Source organism: Vespula pensylvanica, chromosome 5 (genome assembly GCF_014466175.1).
Source record: "Vespula pensylvanica isolate Volc-1 chromosome 5, ASM1446617v1, whole genome shotgun sequence".
NCBI classification, from domain to species: domain Eukaryota; kingdom Metazoa; phylum Arthropoda; class Insecta; order Hymenoptera; family Vespidae; genus Vespula; species Vespula pensylvanica.
Genome location: NC_057689.1, coordinates 7,760,178 through 7,784,274, shown reverse-complemented (window position 1 = coordinate 7,784,274; position 24,097 = coordinate 7,760,178). Strand labels below are relative to the sequence as shown.

General features: G+C 33.0%; 3 protein-coding genes across 5 annotated transcripts in view; 1 reads left to right on the top strand and 2 right to left on the bottom strand.

Moving 5' to 3' along the window:
- Positions 1 to 92: 92 nt before the first annotated feature.
- LOC122629725 (dual specificity protein kinase splA-like) lies at positions 93 to 8,998 on the bottom strand. 2 transcript variants are annotated; one of them, XM_043813494.1, is made up of 8 exons: positions 8,869 to 8,998; positions 5,047 to 5,181; positions 3,306 to 3,421; positions 1,625 to 2,059; positions 1,311 to 1,550; positions 902 to 1,230; positions 644 to 827; positions 93 to 535 (listed from the first exon to the last, which is right to left on the bottom strand). In XM_043813494.1, exons 1-8 carry the CDS (start codon positions 8,906 to 8,908, stop codon positions 263 to 265), a joined length of 1,752 nt encoding a protein of 583 aa, XP_043669429.1. In that variant the 5' UTR covers positions 8,909 to 8,998; the 3' UTR covers positions 93 to 262. The 2 variants fall into 2 exon arrangements, with proteins under 2 accessions (XP_043669429.1, XP_043669428.1); XM_043813493.1 differs by lacking the exon at positions 8,869 to 8,998 and having other exon boundaries at positions 5,047 to 5,493.
- Positions 8,999 to 12,266: 3,268 nt separating this feature from the next.
- LOC122629723 (alpha-taxilin) lies at positions 12,267 to 16,094 on the bottom strand. Of its 2 annotated transcripts, none has more exons than XM_043813488.1 (6): positions 15,900 to 16,094; positions 14,899 to 14,972; positions 13,989 to 14,645; positions 13,763 to 13,921; positions 12,501 to 13,691; positions 12,267 to 12,403 (listed from the first exon to the last, which is right to left on the bottom strand). In XM_043813488.1, exons 2-6 carry the CDS (start codon positions 14,962 to 14,964, stop codon positions 12,380 to 12,382), a joined length of 2,097 nt encoding a protein of 698 aa, XP_043669423.1. In that variant the 5' UTR covers positions 14,965 to 14,972; positions 15,900 to 16,094; the 3' UTR covers positions 12,267 to 12,379. The 2 variants fall into 2 exon arrangements, with proteins under 2 accessions (XP_043669423.1, XP_043669424.1); XM_043813489.1 differs by lacking the exon at positions 15,900 to 16,094 and adding an exon at positions 15,160 to 15,413.
- Positions 16,095 to 20,488: 4,394 nt separating this feature from the next.
- The window catches only part of LOC122629446 (prostaglandin E2 receptor EP2 subtype), an 8,295-nt gene continuing 4,686 nt past the window's right edge, over positions 20,489 to 24,097 (top strand). Inside the window, 2 exon segments of the mRNA XM_043812856.1 lie at positions 20,489 to 20,743; positions 20,830 to 21,069. Of these exon segments, the coding sequence (XP_043668791.1) occupies positions 20,516 to 20,743; positions 20,830 to 21,069 (468 nt within the window). The 5' untranslated portion in view covers positions 20,489 to 20,515.

Genomic DNA, 24,097 nt, shown 5'->3' with positions numbered 1-24,097 from the left:
AAAAATGATTAAGTTCACGTATATCTCGCTGATGAAGTTGTGCGTTTAGTTTCTTTTCTTTCTTTCTTTCTTTCTTTCTTCTTTTTTTCTTTTTCTTTTTTGTTGTTTTTTTTCTCGACTGTTTTTCTTAGATAACTTTAATGCACGGATGACTCGGCGACGTCATACGCCCCCTTTTTTTGATTAAGATTAATGGCTACGAATATAAAAGGAGAAGAGCGATGAATTATCGACGTTATTCTTTTATCAGATAATTCGAATATTACGTTCGAGCAACGTCACTGTCTATATTTTCCTTCGTTGAAACGGTACCGTTATCGTGATTCTTATAAGCAGAGAAAAATGCGAGAGCCTTCATCAGCTGATAACTCTTGCTGATTGGAATATTGCTGTCGTAGAGATTTTTCGAAGCTGGACAGTCGACGTAGAACCACCAGTTACATTTCAGGATCGTTTGATCGAAAAGCGTAGACTCGGGACACAGAAAGCTCTTCATGATCAAGCCGTCATCGGTTAATGCGCATACGTGAAAGACCTAAACGAAATGATCGTTAATCGAATCCATAATAGAGAAAGACAAAGACAAAGAAAAAGAAAAAGGAACAAAAAAATGAAAAAAAAAAGAAAAAAAAAAAATATTTACCATACATCCTAAATCCTCGTCGGCGTAAAGACCTGGAAAATGTTTTTGATCGCCACAGTAGAAACTGGTGTCGGGTAGATCAACCCGACTTGCAAAATTATCGTCAAAGTTTTTATCGTATCCTACGGGATAATATTCGTGCGGAGCGTTCATTACTTTCGTAGCAGCGGGATTACCGTATTTGCTGAGGAACAAAGTTATTATTAATCGAAAGTAAAGTAATTAAAAATAATTATATGGGCTTGTTAAAGTAAATACTTTTTAACGAGGGGCGAAAGAGTCGTCGTGGTCGTCGTCGTGCTAGTTGTGCTGGGTCCCATCTGTTTCTGCATAAGTTGTTGCTGTCTCAAAAGGATAGCTGCCTCTAACGCTTCGAGCGTTATATTACTTGCTTCGGCTAATGCTTTCAAGGACGTTTCCATCCCTTGAATCGGTGCTAACGAAGGTAAGGAAGCTGGTAACGACTGTCGTTTTTCATTTTGTTGAAGAGGTAAACTTTGAGCGGGTTCGGCCGTCGCGATTGGTTGCAGAGAGAGCAAAGTCATTTTATTCACAGAGGATGCAGCTTCTTCGCCTGGCAACGGAAGCTAAGAGAGGAACAAGTATATATACTTCTTATTAACCATATAATTTGCGATCGTTTTTAAGATTCCACAGCGTGTAATACCTGATTATAGTCGTCCTTAGATACTTCATTATCAGAATCGTCGAGTACCGTAGCGCTATTGCTGATCCTATCGGTAAGTCTGGAAGACGATTGAGGCATGGCGATGAAAGGTGGTAAGCCATTGCTAGCCGTGGAAGTGAGTGCCGCCGAAACAGGTTTTAAATGGTCGGATTGTACTATATTCGTTATCGCTGGGACGACGTTAGGAGCTTTCGTTGTAGTTGCTATTGCGATCGCGGCCTATTGAAATTTCAAGGATTAACGTTATTCCGAAATAATTTCTAATTTCTAACAACGAAGGTCGAAAGGTTAACCTGTATCCTCTTGGCTTGCATCGCGAGGATCTGTTTTTGCTGTTGAGCCATCATCTGTTGCTTTTGTTGCTGTTGTTGCTGAGTCAACAACTGTTGTTGCTTGTATTGTTGTTGCATCTTTTGTATATGCTGTTGACGCATCGCTTCCTGTTGTTGTTGCCTCTGTTGCTTCAACACTTGCAAAGCAAGAGTCTCCTGTTGAAGCTTTTGCTGTTGCTTCAACTTTGCTTCCTGTTGTTGTTGATACTTTATCATATCTTCTTGTGTACCCAAGGACGGTGCAGCTACCGTCCTAAGAGCCGTTGAATTTTGTTGAACTACTAATTTTTGACGTTCCGGTTGTTGACTCATTGGACGGCTCATCCCTACTGGCAAAGGTTTGAAAGGAGGTACCACTTGTCTTGCTTTTTGTTGATTATCGTTCCGGTTTGTGGCCTATGAATGTACGTACGTTGTTAAAAAAAAAAAATGTTCCATGTTTTTCGATCACTTTGCGTGAAGCTTCGTTATCGATAAACTTAGTAACACCGATTAAAGGGTACATTATACGTTAAGTATCGAATCGAGATTGGACAAGTGCCTTCGATTATTTTTCTCCTGTCGAAAGATCACGGGATCGAAAGTAGACTCGACGATATAGACTCGACGAGTATATATCGTAAGTCGAGAACTATCGAATAAGGGGACTTCACAACGAATTATATAACTTGTTTTCTTACGAAAAAATCATCATTTTTTTAACGTTTCGGTTAAGAAAGCCATAGTCTCATTTCATCTCGAATAATGAATTATTCATGTCTAGTTATGTTCGAATTCTCTTATCGAATCGTACAAGCATTTAGTCAAGTTCTCATGCGTGTAAATTGAGCGAACATACGTGAACGTAGCTGTATCGATATTCATGCACCAATTACTACAAGGCCGATCTAAGTACGTGAAACATATACTTAGATACTTACTTTGTATCTTGCAACATGAACAAAATAGAAAACAATTTTTAGAAAAGAATTTTTTACGTCCTCAGCAATTTTCGTGGATTATTATTATCGAATTGTTTCTTTTTTCTTTTTATGTTTCTTCATCCGCATAAAAATAACATATACGAAGAGTTGAGCTTCGATGAAAATTTATGATATCGAATTTGCGTTCTCGGTGCTTTTCCTAGTTTTTCATAGTACATAAATGATAATGAATGTAATTGATTTGCAAGTAAGTACACGGAACGACGTTAGAGTGAGAATTGCGGTAGCCGTGTTACAACATAGTAAAGAGGAATACATACTCACATACGTATATATACTTATATGTATATGTATATATATACATATAGAGATACGTACACGTGTTCTTTGAGTTACGAAGAAAAAGAGAAGAGTTCGAACGGTCTATAGTCGCTATTTCTTTCTCGTTAAAAACTAATTTCCAAACGTGGAACAAAGATTTACGCCTAATCACGACATTTTATGCGTTGACATATCCAACTACTTGTTTATTTTCTTCTCTCTCTCTCTCTCTACCTCTTTTTATTTTTTTTATTCTTTTTTTTTTTGAAGAGAAACCATCTTCGCTTTACATAACGTTTTAAGTTAAATGTAACATAACGTGAAATCGTTGTGGAAGCGACTCGATGAGATTTTGTAAGAAATAATCGTGAGTTTAATTAAGAAGATATAATTCTTACCAAGTTTGTAGAACCAACAGAAAGACCAGTCTTTCCAGTTTGTACGCTTCTCCTTCTTGCACTTTCCACATTCGATAGGGATTCCCTAAATCCTAGCTCGTCACCTACCGTGAATCCTGCAAGATAAACGAGAATAAAGAAAAAGAGAGGGAAAATTTGTCGAAGGAAAGTATCCCTATAGATTTTCGTGTTAACACATAAAATTTCGTAAAAGATTCGTAACCAGCTGATAGAAAGAAGTCGAGAAGAAGGTTACACCGTATATCCCAAACCGTAGAAACGTTAGCCAAGCAAATGTTACATCATGTTTTATGGGATTCGTTTCGCATGAATAGTAATATCCTCTTCTTTTTTTTTTTTTTTTATTATTATTCTTCTTTCTCTTTTTCTTTTTCCTTTTCTTTCGACGACAAAATGGTCCAGTAGAATAGCGAGAAGCTTGTTCTCTTCTCGATAACTCGGTCAAGCCAATGTAATGAATAAACCATCTCCATAATCGCTTTTTTTCCTGTTTTTTCTTTTTTTAACGTTTGCGAATGCGAGATTGAAGTAGGTTAGAGGGCAACGCCTGTAAACTTGCAAACTGAAAGTTGCAGGTGCGTTTCACGCTTGTACCTATGCAAGTACGTACCTATGTTCAGTATATATATATATATATATATATATATATATATATATATATATATATATATATATTTATATTTGTATACATTACAGTGGTTATGTTTATAGCTTGAAAACGCATACTTTTACACTCGACTTGCTGTATCATACGCATCTTGATGAAGTGCCACTTGAGTTACGCTCGTTCACTTCCGATAGATTTTCGAAAGTTTTCCTGATTCGAACAGGAACTAATTTTATTTTTTTTTTCTTTTCTTTCATTGTTAAACCGTTAATCGTCCTTTAATAATGACGTAACACACATGATTTATATGTACAATATATGTATTACCTTTTAGCAATATTATGTCTACCCTTTTCCGGTGGATTCGTTCGACCGATCTCTATAATTTCGCTGCCACGTGAAATTTGTGCACGTAAGATATCGAGGAAAAATGAAATAATATCGTTCATTGCGATATATGTATATGACGAAGAGAAAGAGTCACGATTCGAACTTTCTACGTCTATCATCGTGTCGTTGCTTGAGTTAAACGCGTAACGACGATTATTTCTGAATTCTTGATGATTGACGTTTCGCAAATATCATACAAATCTGAGAGAATCAAAACGAAAATTTCGACACGGTGATTAATCCCCGTGAGATATCAGTAATGAATATTACTGTGTGCATATATATATATATATATATGCTGTGTATATATATATATATATGTGTCTGTGTATATATAGAAAGTACCTCACGTAAGATGAAGTTCTTTCTCTCTTTAAATAATTCAGCTTGAAGAAGAAATGCAAATGAAGAGAAGAAAAAAATTAAAAGAAAACCAATAATATGAAGTCCAACATTTCTTTTTTTTCGAAAGAATACAAATAAAAACCTAAATCTTCGATCTTACGCCATCTCGACTTAATACGTAACACGATTTTTCGAACGTGGTATGATCGTTGCGTTGAAAAAAAAAAAATAAAAAGAAAAAAAGGAAAAAAGAAATGAAAACATTACATAAAACGAAGATACGAGATAGATTTCGACGAATGAATCTTGAAAAGAAAGATCCTCGATTGTCGGATTGATCTGCCGAAATCGATACGAACGATCGACGTTTCCACTCACCCAAGCCAAGGTAACCTTTGACACCTCCGAGGTTTCGTACCCGGAAGAGGCCAGATTTTTTGAAGGCGCAGTTAAGCGCAAAACCGAAGTCGGATTGAAAGACGCATGTGCCTAGCGTAGCCCGCCACGTGCAGCCTGCAACCAAATCGGAAGAAAACTTGATGGATCCCCTGATATTTAAACTCAATCGGGATCCATACCGATAAAGAGTATTCTCTCTCATTGAATATTGAAATCTTGACAAATGTTTCATCTGTGCTATTGATCCTCCGTCAGTTGAATTTGTAAAGTCGAGTCAATACGAGTCTAAATGTATTTCATTATTATTATTATTTCAACAAGTTTTCTCTTTTTGACCGTCGAAGTCATCATCGTTCATTTTAACAATGGAAAAGGCAAACGATCTCTATTTCTATTTCTTTCTCTCTTTTCTATTTTTCTTTCTATTACTCTTTCTCTCTAATGTCTCTTTCACCTGTTTAAATTTAACCACTAAACAACGAACGAACGAACGAACGAACGAACGGAAGCACGATCTTCTTTACCTCAACAAATTGCCATGAAGGATTAGTAGTATCTTAAATTGAAATCGGGATCTTCGTTTACCGTCTTGCTGCTATTATCGCTCGTAGACGTGCAATAATCTTTTTCACGCGTTCTACCGTTACACGGACAGTTAGACGCGAGCACGAAGAATCAGAAATTACAGTTAAGAGTCGCGATGATCGTCTCGATCTGGATCCTTAGACACAACCTAGACAATACTCTTGGAAATCTCTCACGAACTTTACGTTAAAAACCAATGTGTTCCTTCGGAACGGAGATTCTTTACTTTAACTTTAACGAAAAAAAAAAAAGAAAAAAAAAACATTAACAAGACGAAAGAAAAAGAAGAGAATAAAGAAAACGAAGATAAGTCATTTCTATCTCTTTACGCAGATACAACAAAGAATTGATCTTTTCTTGAATAACATAAACAAAAAATTAACAAATTTTTTTCTAACGCTACACGAACGCGTCTTCATAATTTGATATTCGATCAGTTAATGAGTAATAAGTAAAAGATACAATTTTTGACATTTTATTATATAATAAAGTAAAAACAGTGGCTAGAGTATTATTTCTTATCATTAATTTTTTCTTAAGAGAATATTATTGATTTAGTCAATAAGTAATATCGGAATTTTCAATAAAAAGTATTAGCTCTGCTGGTTTGAACATTACTGTTTCTTTTTTACTAAGAATGTCGACATTACTTATTGACCAATTCATATATAAATGCTATAAACAGTAATACCTGTTGCAAACTCTTTTCACATTACATTCTTAGAATAAGAAACGTTGTTTTAGATATTAGGAGAGTATGAAAAATCTGTCGAATTTCGAATGAAATTTTCTGGAATTCGTTCGGAAGGGAACATTCGAATTCCGGATCGGAGGTACGTCATCGTGTCATAGCCTAGTGACACACTTAGTGTCTGACTAAACGTTCGCCTGTTAACCGGTCGCCATGGATTAATGCTGCTGTTAGTATACCGAAACTACTTTCCTATCGTCAAACAATAAAATAGACGCAACAAGTCCGTCGGATACAATCGTTCATTCGATGAAAACGCATCTTGCTTGCACTTTCGCTGCTGCCAACTGAATACGATAGTTTTGCGAATGAGATCTCACCAACTCCCTTCTTTTTTATCTCTTACCTTGAGCCATAAATATTTTTTGCGTGTTATAAAAAACGAAAAGATAAATAGATTGCTAGAAAATATATAACGCGACTAACTCAATCTTATACGTACTATACAATGTACAATATACATTTATATAAATATATATATATATATACACATATATTAAAAATATACATAACTACACGGTTATATTATTTCAAAAAAGGCAGAGAGGAAAAAGAAGAAAAAGAAGAAGAAGAAGAAGAAGAAGACGACGACGATGAAGCGAGATCGATCAATGAAAAATATTAGTTTCGTTAAGAGATTTTAAGTATCGTACGAAACACCGAGAAAATGTTATAAGATTTCGATAAACACAGAGAGAAAGTTTATTCGTGATATTGTTAAATGTATTATAATATACCGACAATAATAGTTTCTCTTTATTATAATGAGGTATCGTTAGCTTGTCAATGAAAAACGACTTAATCGATAGTTTCACATATGTAAATATATAGATATATTTTTTTCTCTTTCCTTCACCTCACCCAACAACTTTAATCATCATCATATCTAAGCCTATCTAATTTTCGGTAGATCCTATTACATACCTAAGAAATGAAAATATATAATTACTCTTGGAGCGAACGAAGGGATCGTGCCATTTATAATCTATAATTTTCATTAAGTTGATATACTTTTCCTCTATAACATATACATATAATTCTCTATTGGTGTTTATGACGGTTTGCTCGCTTTCTTTCTTTCTCTTTTTGTCCCCCTTCGTCCCATATTTTCTCTCTCTCTCTCTCTCTTTCTCTGTCTCTCTGTCTCTCTCTCTCTTTCTTTCTCTACATCTTATGCCAATGAATTGACTTTTGTGTCCAATGAAAATCGATACTCTTGCACTTTCTAGTTCACCTGCATCGATGCGTAAATCGATAAAAAAAAAAAAAATTATGATACTTCTTTTTTCCCCTTCGATGATTCCTTTCTCGCAATCGAGTTGTTTCGATCGCAAAACTGATAATATTCCATTTACTATACAGTGTACGTCACGTAAACAAGTGAAGAGTGAAAACGAGCTGATATTTTTCATGAAAAAACGAAAGAAAATGAAAAAGAAAACTAGAAAAATATCTGTCTCGGTATATCTAAGAGAATATATATTTCTTTCTTTCCTTTTTTTTTTTTTTTTTTTTAAAGAAAAATATCTTTATTCTAAAATAAAATATTTTTTTTTATGTCTTCTAGCAACAATGTACGTGTATGAGAAAGAGAGAGAAAGGGAGAGAGAGAGAGAGAGAGAGAGAGAGAGAGAGAGAGACAGAGACAGAACATCATCTTCGATTGAATGATATATCTATCTTTTAGTTAATATCATTTACTCGTAATTATTATTTATTATTCGTTTATATTTTTATCAGTGAATAATAACTTGCTAATGATCTTTAAGATTTTTACGTTCATTTATCAAGGATCTAATATGTATGTTGGAAAGCAAAATAATTAGTAAAGGTAAGAGAAGATAGAAAGAAAAATAGAGATAGCGAGAAAAATAGAAAAGTTATTAATTATTAATAGTCAGAAGAGCGAGCGGTGCTTTCGGTCAATGTGTAAGTCGAGAGTCGATAGCACAGAATCCAAAATTTACAAAGAGTCCCCCATACCTGACAACTACCCCAAGTAAAGTTTATCCTAATAAACGTCTTTACAATATAAATATCAATATATATTACAAATTTATCGATCGATGGTAAATTAATTTATCGTAAATATATTATACCACGTGTGAGAAAATTCGAAAACTTTTCAATCTCATTTATCAATCAGAATTAACAATTTTTACAACTTATATTTGTACCAGTAATTACTTTCGTACCTTTTGATATTATAATTATAAAATATATTTTCAGTGATCTAAAAAAATAAAAAAAAAAATGAACAAGTAAAAAAGATGTAAAAGAATTTAATTTATTATCTCTTTTCTGTTACTTCAATCTGCATTATAATAACGTAAGAAAATATATATCTATGATACATGACAAAGTAGTTTTATAATTGGAAAGCTTTCGAATCAATCAAACGTTTGCAAATAAATAATATTTAAAAATACAATATCGATTTGATTTGCGATCAATTTTTTACTCACCAACGACGACAAAAAGAAATAAGGTCGCAGCAATCTTCATTTTCGTCGATCCTTGCAATCGACGTCACACGGCTGAGATTTAAAATATCTTTCGTACTTCCGTAGAACGATCCCTTTCGTCCTTCGATCTTTAGATCTTTAGATTTTTTTCCCGCGCAAAGACGAACGAGTTCACGTTAGTACGGTGGATTGAAACAAACTGACACCGCGTGGATACGCTCTTCCAAAGGTAAGCACGCGAGATACTTTCAGAGTACGACCGGTCGATCCAGGGCCGTAAGAAAAGAAAGTCCTTGTAAATTTTATCGTCATCGATCACTTCGATAACGATCTATACAAATTATATATCATTTCGCATAATTTCGTAATATATTAAAAACGATCCTTTAAATATTTTTATATTCCATGTATTTTTTCAAATCGAATAACGATCTTAATTATGATCATAATTAAATCCCTCTTTTTATTTTACATTTTTACAATACAGACGATCAATTCTATCTATATACGATCGAAGGATTTCTATCGATTATTGATAAGATCTCGTTAGAGGTTGAAGAAGAAGAAAAACAAAAAAAAAAAAGAAGAAAACAAAAAAGAAAAAGAATACAAGGTTGAATTCTTAATATATCTCGATATATAATTCTTAAGATATTGTATTAGGCCGGACCTGTCTTTCTCTCTCCCTCCATTATTTTATCCGATGTAACCAAAGACCGATTCCCGTATTTACTGACGTATACTGACGTAGCTATGAGTAAAAAGCTGGCATGGTACCGGTGACCCACTCGCACGAAACGTATGCGTTAACGGGATCGTCCTCCGTATGTTCGAAAAGAGAAAGAAAAAAAAAAAAACAAATTGATTGTCCCATGGACCGGTCAGGTCAATGATCGCTTCTATAGATTTATTAATCTTTTTCGCACGATTGTCCAATTCATTTTTTTTTTTTTTTATTTCTTTCTTTTTATTGGTTTTTAATTCTCGTCTAATAAATCTTATATTTGATTAACGATCGAATCGATATCGGCTCGAATGAATTTAATGATACATATAAATATACATACATATATATATGTATGTATATACATGTGTGTGTGTGTGTGTGTGTGTGTATATATATATAAGTAGGACGACGATCGATGTACCGTGTTAAATTCTTCAAGAAATTCTAAAAGAAAATAGAAGGTTGTCCTATATACATACTAATAATCGATTTCAATTATAATAACGTCTTGACGCCTCTGAAGAGAAAGTCGAAACAGTTCGAAAAGTGAACTCGAACATTTACTTACCTATAATAATATCATCAACAGTATAATTTCACTGACGTAATCCTACGATATATGTACAAAGTACATGTTATATATTGTTTTGTCACCAAATGACAATACGATCTATCGTTCACAAATAACTGGTTCAACTATGATGAGAGAGAAAGAGAGAGAGAGAGAGAGAGAGAGAGAGAGAGAGAGAGAGAGAGAGAGAGAGAGAGAGAGAGATACGAAAGATATATCTTGATTTGTTGCAAATCACTGATGATTGCTGATTGATCGATTGCTATAAAATACGTCGCAAACGAGACTCGTTTGTATCATCTCGATAGATCGTAGTCACTTTCATTTAATCCCGATGATTACTATGAGGATCCTGGAAGATGCCATTATGTACTTGACCATACGAAGGTTAATCGGAAAGGTAGGTCAAGGCTTGTCTACTGCATCACTACGTGATTTTCTTTGTCGCTTTGATCTAACACATCCTTTCTCTACTTCCTCGATCATCGACCTTTGCATTACCGTTAATAGTGTTGGGATATATATATATAAGTATATACATAGATATATTTATATATATACATATATATATGTATATATATATGTATGTATATATATATATATATATATACATATGAAATGACTCTGATTGCAAGATGAGAAAATTGAAAGGTATATACTACATATAATGAAAGATGATCGAACTCTCTGATCGGCAACGTGATCTCGTCAAACGCCAATGATGAACCGATTGTAAATAACTCACTAACTATGTCTGAAAGCCAAAACTCCTTGTTGAAGTTATAGTTACATTATCTGTTTATTCTTTTCTTTTTTATTCATTAAACACGACCACAGTAATATTATGTTTCTTTATAATGCAACGAATACGAAGAAAATTTGGAATCTATTGGAGTATAAATCTTTTTTTATATTAATTTGGAATAAATGGTTTTTTTTTTCAATTTATACGTTTTTTGTGATAAGTTAATAATTATATATATATATATATATATATATATATATATATATATGATTATTTGTTGAAACGTAACTTTGTGAAAAATAATAATAATTTAATAAAATGAAATTAAATTACATGTTTAATAAGATCTACAAGGATTTTTTAACGACTCGCTAAAATCAAAGACTTTTCTCGTATATTACAAATATGTATTTTTTTTTAGAATCGATTCAACCGTATCGTTATAAAATAACAATAAATATTTTATATCAGAGGGGAAGGTATGTGGTCGTCCCTTTGAAATTCTTTAAACGATAAACCTGACATTTTAAACAACATATTCACATATAGGGTCAACGTTTCTAGTAAAAATTAAAAAAGAAAAATTTTATTAAAATTTGTTCACCCAATTTCTTGTTGTAACGGATAAAAAAATTTCTACCACGCACGCGCACACACACACAACCGAACATACACACGCACAGATATGTGGATACTGATACACATTTAAAAAATATCGAAATTCTTTTCTACGAGAAATTAATTAAAATTAGCGAGCTAATGCTTTCACAAATTGTCTATGCTTGTGTGCCGGTCGTGATCAAAAAGAATGAATCAACTTTGTAAATAAAGTTAAATCTCGTGTTTTACATCGAACGCCCGCTAGTTTTATTAAAATGCTATGTTTAGAAATTTTGAAGATAATAGATGGACAATCATATAGAAGTCATAGAAGTTAGAAAATATTCTTTTGCTTTTTATTTTTTTCATAAAGATTGCAAAACTACATCTTTTCATATTAGAGGATATGTAAAACAACAATGATTTAAAGGAAATTAAACTTACGAATATTACTCATAAGCTACGCTATGATCATTAGCATATTTTATCAATGATGTATAAATCTTTAAATTTATTATATTAATATTTCTCTGTCAACGATCAACACTATCGTTTTCTTCTTATAATTTAAGAGATTCCTAATAAAGGATATATCGCGTAAATAAGGCAATTCATTTAATAAAATATTTGTAGTATTATTCGTAAGGCGTGTAAAATTGTTTCCTATAATAGTTCTTAAAAACGTTTCGCCACTTCTCATTAGGTAAAAGATCATGCGCTTATTTGGTATTTCATTTAAAAAAGGGACACTTTTCCATCATTTCCATCGATAAAGGAAAAAATGTAGTTTTGCACGATTTTATCCTATATATAATTTCAATGTTCGTACCATTTTTTCGTTTGTTCCGGATGATCATTTGACTTCATTTTACTTCTTCTTTCTTCTTACATTCTACAAAAAAAAAAGAATAGCAAGTAAAAATGTATTATTTTGGTAACATTTAAGAAAGTGTATATACCATATGTTATTAAATTAAAAATAACGTTACCTTCGTTACAGTCGTAACATTCTGTTTGATTGACTTGTTATCTTCTTCTTTAGAAAAAGGCATATCAGTTTTAACTTGTTTTTCTACAATAGAATTCACTTCCGCAGAATTTTTTAAAATTTCCGATTCAGACTTTTCGATTTTTTGAATATTTTCTACAATAGTATTAGTTTCTTGCGATTTATCGCATAGATTGATTTCTATTTCATTGTTTGATGATTCTACTGATTCGTTAACTATATCTTTCTTTGATAAACCGTTTGGAACACATTCTTCTATTATAGTTTTTGTTTCTATTTCAGATATAGTTATGCCAGTAGACCTATTTTCTATATTTTCAACTAATTCCTCATTATTTTCGTCTTGGCTACTATTCTTCGTCTCTTGTTGTTCCGTTTGAACATCATCATTTTTAAGTATTGACATTTGTACTGTACTATCATTTTCAATGTTTTCCGATCTAGATTCTAAGTTCGTAATATTGTCACACGACGCGTCACTTATTCGTTCTATTGCTTCTTTATTTTCTTTTTTTACATTTTCCTTTTCATTTAATTTTTCAATACTAATAACAGAAGATGATTCTGCTATACTTAGTTGTGCCTTTGAATTATTTTCTACGTTGGAAGATTTTTCTTCCTTTAATGGTTCTTCTGTTCTATTTTCCTGAGAAACTGAGAGCTCTTTGTCCTTTGATTCCTTATCTATATCTTTACAGCTAGGTTCAGAAGAAAGTGGACATTCAGATATGGACGAGCCAATTATTTTTTCCTCTGAACTTATTTCAGTTTTCTTTTCACTCGTGGAATTTACATTAAATTCCATTTCTAATCTTTGTTCAAGTAGTTCGAAGATATTCGTTGGAGTGAGTTGTCCATTACTATTTTCTAATAATGCAGATCCTTTATTTAAATCATCTTCTTTTTCTTTAGATTCACCAGATGTTCTTGTAGTCGAATCAGTATTAGTCTTTGCGTTTTTCTCATTTAATTGATCGATCAAGGATCTTCTTTCACGTTGGAACATTTTACACAAGTCCTGAAGCAAAGCTAATCTTTCCTTCAATTTCACCAATTCCGACTCTCTTGCTTGCTTTTCATATACCATGTCAACAAAAACTGTATTGCTCTTCTCCCATCGTTGTTTCCACAAAGTAGTTTCTTTCTCCAAAGCAATTATCTTCTTAGACATCTGTGTAAAAAAAAAAAAAAAGATTCAGTATATAAGATTTTAAAAGGAAAAGATGTAACATAATTACCAACCCTTTCCATCTCTTCGTTAAATTCTCCGCAAACTTTATTACTTCTTGTAAGAGAATTTTGAAATTCGTCATATTTATTGGTGTATAAATCAATTTGACTTTTCATAGCAGCTTCTGCTCCTTGTAATTCTTGAATTCGTGCTCGATATTCTGTTAATGTCTAGAAAAAATATCTATATTTAAAGAATATTCTATTATATTTAAAATAGCGGATATTTATTACTTACAAGCAAGAGTTGTTCCTTTTCCCTTAAGAAAACTTCTTTTTCTACCGTAGCTTCTATCTTGACCTCTTCAAAGTTGTCACGCGCTATAAGCAACTCCCCTTTCATACGCATATGTTCTTGTAGAAGTTGTTTTTCTTTAACCGCAAGTTCATCACATAATGATTTGAACAACTTATTCATTTCTAAATTCTCTTCCTGCATCTTTGCATTCTTTTCAAGAGTTAAATTCATTTGTTGATTGATATGAGCTAAAATACTTTGAAACTTGCCGGAGAGTTCCTTTCTCTTTTCTTCCTCTTTCTTAAGTCTCGATAAACACTCCTCCTTAACAGTTTTATTCTGTTTCTGTAATTCACGACACAAATTCTCTAATCTTTTCCTAGTTAAAAGTGCCTTATTACGTTCGCTTTGAAACTGCTCCTTCTCTCGTTGCAACAACATTATCTTCTTCTCAGACTGTTTCAAATTTAACAATAATCTCTTATTATCGTCCACAATGTCAGAGTATTTCTTAGACATTACGTCCAGCTTTTCCTTCATTGTTTGCGCATCGATCACAACTTCTGAACATTGTTCTCCGGTCTTTTTAATATCCTTCTTTCTACTTTTCTCTTCCTTCGAACGTTTCCTTTCTTTCGTACGATCGATCGGCTTTACCTAAAAAAAGAAGTTAAAGTTAAACGATAAATCGTAATACGTACCAACTATAACGATTATTGAATTATACACATAAAACAAATTTTTTTCAACGTAAATTGATATCGACGATCATACAACCATTATGATTAATTCGATTATCCATTGATAGAAAATTGTTAAAGTGTATTTTTCATTAATCGGCGATACGTCGTAATAGTGGCAATAATAAATGCACATAGAGGTTAGGTGTATTATTTTAACCGACTTTTACCTCATTCTTTTTCTCCATCGAAGGACTCTCGTCGTTCGAATTTTTATTATTAATCTCGTTCATCATAGGAACATCTGCGAGAAACACAAAAAAAAAAAGACAAGGAAAGAAAGATAAAAGAAATAACGTGTTAAAAGGTAACGATATTTATTATTTACTTTCTCTAGCTATGAAAACAGTTAACGCGGAAGCGCGCGCGATAGAGAAACAGAAAGAGAAAGAGAAAAAGAGAAAGAGATAGATAGATACAGTTCTACGTACAGTATTATATAGTTTTATCGTCGTCTCGTGAAAACGAGGGAATTTCACGATACAAGGACAACAAGGACGACCCTTGGCCGAGTGAAAGAAAATATGGCGTTCTATAAGTTCGCGCCACGATATTTATTAATCCGTAGAAAAATAATACTCGCATTATCAAGGAACGTTGATTGTTAAATCGATGTAACTCGGTCCAAAATCCAATACATTCTTCTCGTTCCTCTAACGATCTTTATCGCGATTTATCAAATTTTTATTTGTTTGAAAAAACTTAAAAGTTATGCATGATATATCGTGATATATATATATATATATATATATATATATATATTACGTGTGTTTGTAAGTACATATAATATGTTAAAAAACTTTGTTGGTTTTTCGAAAGAGAAGAATAAAAAAAAAAAGAAAAAAGAACACGATCACTCGTCCCCGTCCCTTAGTTTTTATTATACCAAACACTTCGCATTTAACTTTCTCTAACATATGTATATATTCAATCGTTATGTAATATGACACGATTTATTCGAATCGGGGGATCAACGAACGTACATAGATAGATAGAAATAAGTAAATCTGCTCGAAAGTATTTTCTTTTGTAAGTATCGAAAGACGGGATGAAGAAGAAGGGGATCGTGACGTTGAAAGAACAAGAAAACGTTCGACAGAGAGGGAGAGTGAAAAAGAGAGAAAGAGAAAGAGTGGAAGGAAAAAAGAAACAACAAAGAAATAATTTTTACTCGTTCGACAAAGTGCGATGTTGATATTAAACTCGTTTGTACTTGCTGGTATCTATACGTATATGCGATACGTTCGAAAATAATATACTCTGTTAATAGAAGAATGGTGATGCGCTCGCGCAACAATGGCGAAGATGCGGATGATACGATGGCGACACGGAACGAAACACTGCCAATGCGAGAAACAGAAGGTACCTCCCGAGAAGTCTCGCTTGTTATTTCGGGAATACGTACTCTAAAGCGTTCTAAAGTTAGACTATCGTAGAGACGTTAAACACGAATGTAGTCGGATACGGTGTATCGTATTTGTACGTTTATAAGAAGAAGAGGAGGAAGAAGAAGAAGATGAGAAAGAGGAGCTACTCTCGATGTAATTGTCTCGTCGTTGTTCTTACAGATACTTTAAATGGCGTTTGATATATTACTAAAGAAGTTAATTTCAAAAGAAAAGAAAGGAAAGAACTTATCGAACGTTTCAAACAAAGAGATAAATCGGATTCGAAGAAATAATCAAAATCGACGCGTTTGATGGTTATTGCAAGTATCTTGAATGGTGTTCGATGTATTATTAAATGTTAATTTAAAAAAAAAAAGAGAGAGAGAGAGAGAGAGAGAGAGAGAGAAAAGAACTTATTCATTATCGAACATTTCGAACGAAGAGACGATTGGATTCGAAGAAATAATCAGAATTGACGTATTTGATTGTTATTTTTTTTTCTTTCTGTCTTTTTTTTATTCTTTTTTTCCTTTTACCCTTTCTCTTTTAAATATGAATCTCCCGCCAATTATGTTTCTATCGCGCTATCTATAGGATATTCGACGTACTATTTTCCATGCTACTTTATTATGCGAGTTTATTCCTAATCTTTCTTATTTAGAAACTATTTTATCGATCGCGATTCTAAATCCGTTCGTCCTAATTGAAAAGTTCTATCGTTCTGTTTGATTTAATGGAAATTAATGTTTTCCAAGATCGAAAAATCAGTGCATTGTCAACGCATTACAATATTCACGATATTCTATAATAAACGTTGATCGTTTAGGATTATTATGTGATTAATCAAATACAAACAATTAAAATACAAAGAAATAGTTAAATTTATCATATATTAATAGATTAGTTAAATATAAATATATTAATGGAATAGTTAAATTTATTATAATGAATATTTTATAAATTATTTCGTTTATTAAAGCAAGGTTAATAACGCTCCCATTATATTTCACATTGATGGTATAAGATTCATGTTGGTAGGTATCATGCTCCAGTAAATAAACATAAGGTCTCCCCTTTAAAAGCATCTAATAAAAATGAAACGTTTAAGATGAAGTTTTTACGTGTAAAAGTCGAAGAGTGCACTTTGGTTAATGAAGTGCACGGAAGTGGGAATGGTAATGGCTGAGGACGTTGTAAGATTTTACAATCGTTAATAAAGATAGTACTTTGTCACGTAAATGTTATCAATAAAATCATTTCTATGATCGATCGATGAGTTCAATTATACGAATGAAATTTCATAAGAACGAATGGTTATATTTCGGAAAATATTAAATTAAATCGTGCCTCATTTTAATCTATATTTTAAAGTACACGTGATTTCTCAAAGTTTCTTCACAGTTCGTCGAGTAGTAGTGATCGAAAAAAGAAAAAGGAAAAAAAAAAAAGAACGTTGTCGTTCTAAAAATAAATCGGATCTTTCTCGACGCCCGATACGACATACGAATTCACTAATTCCCGTTTTTCCTCTCTTCAGATCCCCTTCGATCGATTTATTTGCACGATGCAATTTAAAACGAACGATCGTTATGCAAGAACTACGAGAGGAACGATTTGCATCAACTTTATCGTCATTGGCGTTTCTGGCATTGCTTATTGTATGATTATTAACTACCATGAACGAAAATAACCTCGTTGACAATATCCTATCTTTATTTTCTTCCTTCAACGGTGTTCAATGTTCTAATTCGAATCTTTTGTTTTCTTAGTCTCCGTCAAGACGATTTTACTTTCCAAGAGAAACGATCTGTCTGAACTAGAACAAAAAAATAGAATTGCTTACAGATGTACGGATTTGTACGAGTATAGGTAAGAGTATATATATATATGTATATATATGTATGTATATATACATACGTACGTATGTACATGCGTCAAGTGTGTCCTCTTCGGAACGCATACCTTTCCTTTCGTTCGCGCTTATGATAATTATTAGAAGCGGTCCGGATGTGAGTGCCGATAAAATGTTCATCGCAATGTAATACGAATGATCTTATTTGCGTTGGCAAACTTTACCTACCCTTAAAGTTTTCTTAAGACTTACTGGTGATCGTGCCAAAATCGTAATTTCGAGTTCTCCTTAACGATTTTTCATCGATACATGTGCTTTTCTTAATCCGTTAAAACTGGGGAACCATGACGTGTCTAACGTGTTAAATCGCATTTAAAGCATTTCACGTGTTAGAGAATATGTGAAATTCCGATTTTCTTTCTTGTCGATCACGATTATAACTTCGTAGTACGAAAATTCCTACGTACGATTAATTCGTCGTCACGTACGTTGGAGCAGCTCCAAATTCAAACGACGATCTATCGAATCGTTTTCTCGTATCTAAGTACTTTAATCGGCATTCGCCGGCAAAAAGATAAAATCGTGTCCTGCATCCTTGAAAAATCAACTCTTCGTTCTTCGTCTAGCATAAGAGAGACATTATCGTTATCGCATTTAAAATTCTTCGTCGACGCGACACGTGGAAGTAGTCACCATGTAGAGAGAATGATCGACGTAGGATGTATTATTTATAAGCATTCACTAGCAACGTCGAATTTCGTGCGAACTTTCCTTTGGTGTGAAAAATATTGGAAAAGAAAAAAAGAAGAAAGATAATGTTACACGAAAACTTCTTTAACAAATAACAACAACAAGTCGCAACGATAATAATGATAATAATAATAATAATAATAATAATAATAATAATAGACAATGATACTCAACTTGAAACGCTTCTAAAAAATGCATTATAAACGTTACAAATGTAATAACGTCAAACATCTAAATGATTATTAATAATAATTATCAATTATTATTCTTCTTATTTATATCTGTCTTACGACGAAGATACAGAGTTTTTCGAAAGAACATAAAACTAATTAATTCGAACGAGAGAGAGGTCAGTAAGAAAGATCACGATAGAATAATAGCGAGCGAAGATAAAGAAATAATCTTTTTGCTCGTAAATTAGTAACTACTTCTTTAATCGTAGATCTCTCTTAGAGGACGACGTTTCGAAAAGATCCATCTAAGATTCAAAGTAAAGCCCGCGCGAACGTGCGCACTTCGGTCAAGAGTGACGCATGCGCAGTAGTACACTTTCGCGATGAAGGCGCGCACAACGAAGAAAAGACTCGAGCGAACGCGTGTTTTAGATCAGTGAAGCGCCGGCAAAGCCGGAGGAAGGATGTTACTTTGTTATCATCATCTTTTTCTTCGCTGAGTTCTCCTCCTCGTCGTACGAAATAGAACCGATTAAAGTTCGTAGATTCGCTTTAACGATCGTTCGATTTCACGTTTTTTTTTTTTTTTTAATTTTTCTTTCATTTGCAATTTTTTTTTTGTTTGGGTTTCTTTTACATGGTTTTTCTTTTTTTTTTTTTTTTTAAATTCTTACATCTTTCTTCATTCCGCTAACTATATCGAATCGATTCGAGTGAAATAACGAAGTTGATTTTGTGTCACGTTTTCGTGCTCGACCGGAGGATGATTCAAGAAGGATAGGAAGTTTAGAGAAAAAAAAAGGATTTTCTCATTTCTTCCGGTAAATCAGGAGATAAGCTTATTCGATCTTTCGCATCGTTGCGGTGTCTCTCTCGATCCTCTTTAAGAAAGATCGAAAAGGGAGGAGTCTTTCAAGATTCAATTTGTCTCGTCTGCTTTTTTTCTTCGTTATTTCTCTTTTTTCCTTTTGATTCTCTTCTTCTCTCAACGAGTCTCTTTTGATAAGTCGTTAGAGAATTTTGGAGCAGAATAGTAGGTCTTTTAATTTTAATCGCGTAAAAAATAATCGACGAGCGACAACTCGAGCTATCAAAGCCGTTTTAAAGAAGCAGGTTTTGAGAATAAGCGAAGGGCCGAAGGGTCCGGACCCAGATCGGCCGGTGTTGTCACATCTCCGAAAAACGAGTACGAGCAAGGCAAGAAAGCTACAGCATCAGCAACAACGTCGAAAGTGGGGATACGATAAGAGAAAATACTTCGTTTCCCTTTTAACTGATCGTTCGAATAAAACGATGCATACGAGGCGTTCGAGAGAATTTATATAAAAAAGAAAAGAAGAATTTATTACCAGTGCAAACGATATTATGATGATGGAGCGAGTATTCGTTGAATTAACAAAGATAACGAACGATCGGAAAGTTGCTTTAAAGAAATAGTAACGTTCTTGGCACGACCGTAAAACTTTTTTATCGATTAATACGAAGAAAGTATATTTATATATATATATATATATATATATATATATATATATTAATTAAAGCGATAGATTAATTAAATCGTTTGATCAAAAAAAAAAAAAAAAAAAAAAAAAAAAAAAAAAGAGGAAAAAAGAAAACCAGGAAAATGAAGATGATCGAGAAGATAACGTCGAGTTTCCATACGGAAGCTTTGCAAAATGATAGCTTGTCTATCGTTGATCTAGCAAGTACAATGATGACCATGAACGTTACCGTTCCTAATATACCTAAAAGACACGTGACTTTTATTTCTCAAGCAGTACTCACGTTGGTATATATAACCGGTGTTATCGGTAATGTGTCCGCTCTGGTCATTCTCTTTCATCGCGATAAGGTAAAGAAAAAGAAAAGACAATTTTCTTAAATCGCAGAAAATAATAATAAATATTTTCTTTTCTTTCTTTTTCTCTCTTTTTTTAGAGAAGAAACCGCAAACACTTGTTGATGCTACGTTGTTTGGCAAGCAACGATCTCGTTGCATTATTGGGTATGTTGGTCCAAATGTATATCAGTATCTATGTAGCTGGCGTTACATCCAACCGTGAATTTTGTTCTCTACGAGTCGTATGGAGACTCTTTGGATTATTCAGTGGCTGTGTAGCTATCGTAATGGCCGCTGAAAGATGGTTAGCTTTGACCAGGCCTTTCGTTTATCAGAAGGTAAGGAGACAAAAGATTCCCAATCAAAACCGCCGTCACGATATTACATTATGAATTTTCAACAGCTTCGTTTGATAACTCAATCTTCATCCGCTTATAATTAAATTCGAGAGAACAATATAAGTAGTTACAATGATCATAAAACGCATCGGGCATTTTAAATAGCTAATTATTCGTTTAACGAGGCGTTTGTTTCGTTTTAAAGGAGACCGTAAACTCCTTAACGTGCGAAACAAGAAGGCAATAACAGATATTTATTCTTTTCTTTTTCTCCTTATCTCTCTTCGAGAGTCGAAGTTTAGTGACTCGTATAGACATCCCAAACTTGTTTTCTTTTGAAATGAGTCGATGAATAAGATAAGCTATGCGTTCCTATTTCTATGTATACACACATACACACACACACATATGTCTGTAACTATGCATATAAGCTCGCTATATGTTATATCGAGTTGACCCATTTCATGATATTCTTTACCAATCTACTTACTAATCCGAAAGAGACTTAAGTAACTAAGTAAGTAATCTTACAGAGAAACGAATGAACTCTATGAAAATATAATGTTTACGACTCTCACAAATCGTGATCGATGTAAAATTTGTGTTAGGACGTCGTGTCTCACGATTAACATCGTTCGTCATTAAAATTCATAGATGTTCGTTCGTTAACTCGACAGATACATATGGAAAACGAGAAGGGAATACTAATTTTCGCTACTTATTTGCACGTTCCTATGTTCGAATTGCTGTTAAGATCGGAATATACGATCAAAAAGTTTCTCACGTCTTCATTTTAACGTCCTACGATGATACAGATCTAGATGTCTTCCTTATTGTTACGTTAGAAGATTTTCCTTGACTTTCTTCCTTTTATTTTCTCTTTATTTCCTAACTCGAGAGGAATGATCTGAATTATAACCTGATGGATGGGGGGTTAAGAAAATTCTTTGATTTCAACATCCGAAACTACTTTCTGTTACTTAGCCCTTAGGGTATCGAAAGGTAAAAGGTTCTTTTTAGGACGCTAGTCGTTCTCTCTAGTAGACCTTACAAAATTCTATTATACCTACACGAACTTTCAAAATGATTTTATTGTAAAAATACTCTTTACGTTTTTTATCAGACGTCTATTATATCTCGATTAATCTTTATCTCGAAATAACGTGTTTACATTGAAAAGTGTGTCGCATGTACAAGTTCCTATTTAGAATTTTAATGGGTACCTATGAAACATAGAAAACAAAAATTAAAAAAGAAAAGAAAGAGACACGTTTTATCGTCTACACAAAGTTCAAAGATCATTGGTGATACAGATTCTATAAACATTCCTAGTAAAGATAAACAAAGTACGCACGATTTCTTCGAAATTGAGGGTAACATGGGCCCTCTTATTTTATTTATTTTGCATCGTGAAATTTGATAATCGGACAACACGAAAGACTATCGACCAGCTCTCGTTGACTTAATCGCTACGAACACGCTATTTTTTTATTCCACGATTCTCGAATATTCAAGGCTGAGAAAGCATTAATGTAGGTCACAAATTTGACTGTTAAAGTTCCAACCTTATCGGTATATAATCTATCAACTTCCTTTAAGAAATATGTCTTACATGCATTTAGACACTTTCTTATTTCTATGAATGTATCATTACTATCGTTAATGAGAACGTATTTAAAAAATTATTCTTACCAACTTGTTAAAGAAAGTGAACGTCCCTATTTCATCTAAGATTTCGTCTAAGATATTCTAGATATCTCTAGATGAATTCAAAAACGAGAAAAAAATCGTCAGTTATGTATATATAGAGTATTACTATTTTTAGAATAGAAAAGATTAAAAATGTTCAATGTATATACATATATATCACATATAATCTTTTCTATTCTAAAAATAGTTATATGTTCTTAAAGACCACTCAGCAAGGTTTGCAGGTCAGCAATTCATTTCATGAGCACGATCTTAAAAGTACGAAATATCTGAGCGAGTGCTTTACTAGGTGAGAAAACATTTTCGCTGACGATCGACTAGAATCTATCTTTTTTTTCTCCTTCTTTTTCTCCATCATTATTCTTTTTTAATCAAGAAAAACGAAAGCAAAATCGAAGAGGAAAAAGAAGACCAAAAGATTGATGAAAATTTATTTTTTATCTTTTTTCGTCGTCCTTGAATAAAATGTTTCATTGAGTTCGAAGGATTATCTAGAAGTAAAAATTCGAATCGATCACCCTCGTCTTCAATATATATATATATATATATATATATATATATATATATATATATATATATATATAGCATACGAGTGTTAATTTAGATCAATTAATATCATTGAGAAAGACTTTACCCACGCAAAGTCCATACCGTAATTTCTAGGAAAGCCTACCCTTCGATGTAATGGCAGTGAGCATGCGTCTTACCAAATAATTATTGAGGGTTGATGAGCAATCACGAGTCGATTCGATTCTCTCCCCGAATGAAATTCTTTCTCGTGTTACGAAGATTCGGACAGTGCCGTCTTTTATTTATATCGATTCTCTTCACGTTCAACGTTCCGTTCTATAACGCGTAGTAATAGTTTTGTAAGATACTAGTAACCGTAGTAACAGTATCTTACGTTCACGATCTAAGCTCTATTTTGACGAACGTATGTATTTTTGCCAGACGCCGATGTTTACAAGGTCCTCGAGAGTAGTAGGGCACTTGAAACGAAACGTTAAATCAATAAAATTCTACGAGAGATACTTAGATTCTTTATATAAATATATATATATATATATATATATATATATAATATTTTGATCTAACATAATAATCTTAATATTCGAAGATTATATTTAAAAGGAAAAGAATCAACGCAAAATGAAGAAAACTAACTGTATGAATAACACGAAACTTGATATAATGATAGAGCGTCGTATGTTCTTCTGTAGCAATGCTCTCGAAACGTCAAAACAAATTTAAAGTTACTTTTAAGATGTCCCAACTGTCAAAGATGCTCCATTTAAATTAAAAAGAACTCTTGCAACTT

Bases quoted from the DNA above. Each gene is read 5' to 3' on its own strand.
- LOC122629725 (XM_043813493.1), bottom strand. From the start codon at position 5,299: ATGAAACATTTGTCAAGATTTCAATATTCAATGAGAGAGAATACTCTT. The intron at 2,060-3,305 runs GTAAGAATTATA...GTACATTCATAG, and splicing joins CTGTTGGTTCTACAAACTTG to GCCACAAACCGGAACGATAA. The intron at 1,551-1,624 runs GTTAACCTTTCG...AAATTTCAATAG, and splicing joins TGCAAGCCAAGAGGATACAG to GCCGCGATCGCAATAGCAAC.
- LOC122629723 (XM_043813488.1), bottom strand. From the start codon at position 14,964: ATGATGAACGAGATTAATAATAAAAATTCGAACGACGAGAGTCCTTCG. The intron at 14,646-14,898 runs GTAAAAGTCGGT...TTCTTTTTTTAG, and splicing joins CGATGGAGAAAAAGAATGAG to GTAAAGCCGATCGATCGTAC. The intron at 13,922-13,988 runs GTAAGTAATAAA...TATTTTTTCTAG, and splicing joins AAAAGGAACAACTCTTGCTT to ACATTAACAGAATATCGAGC.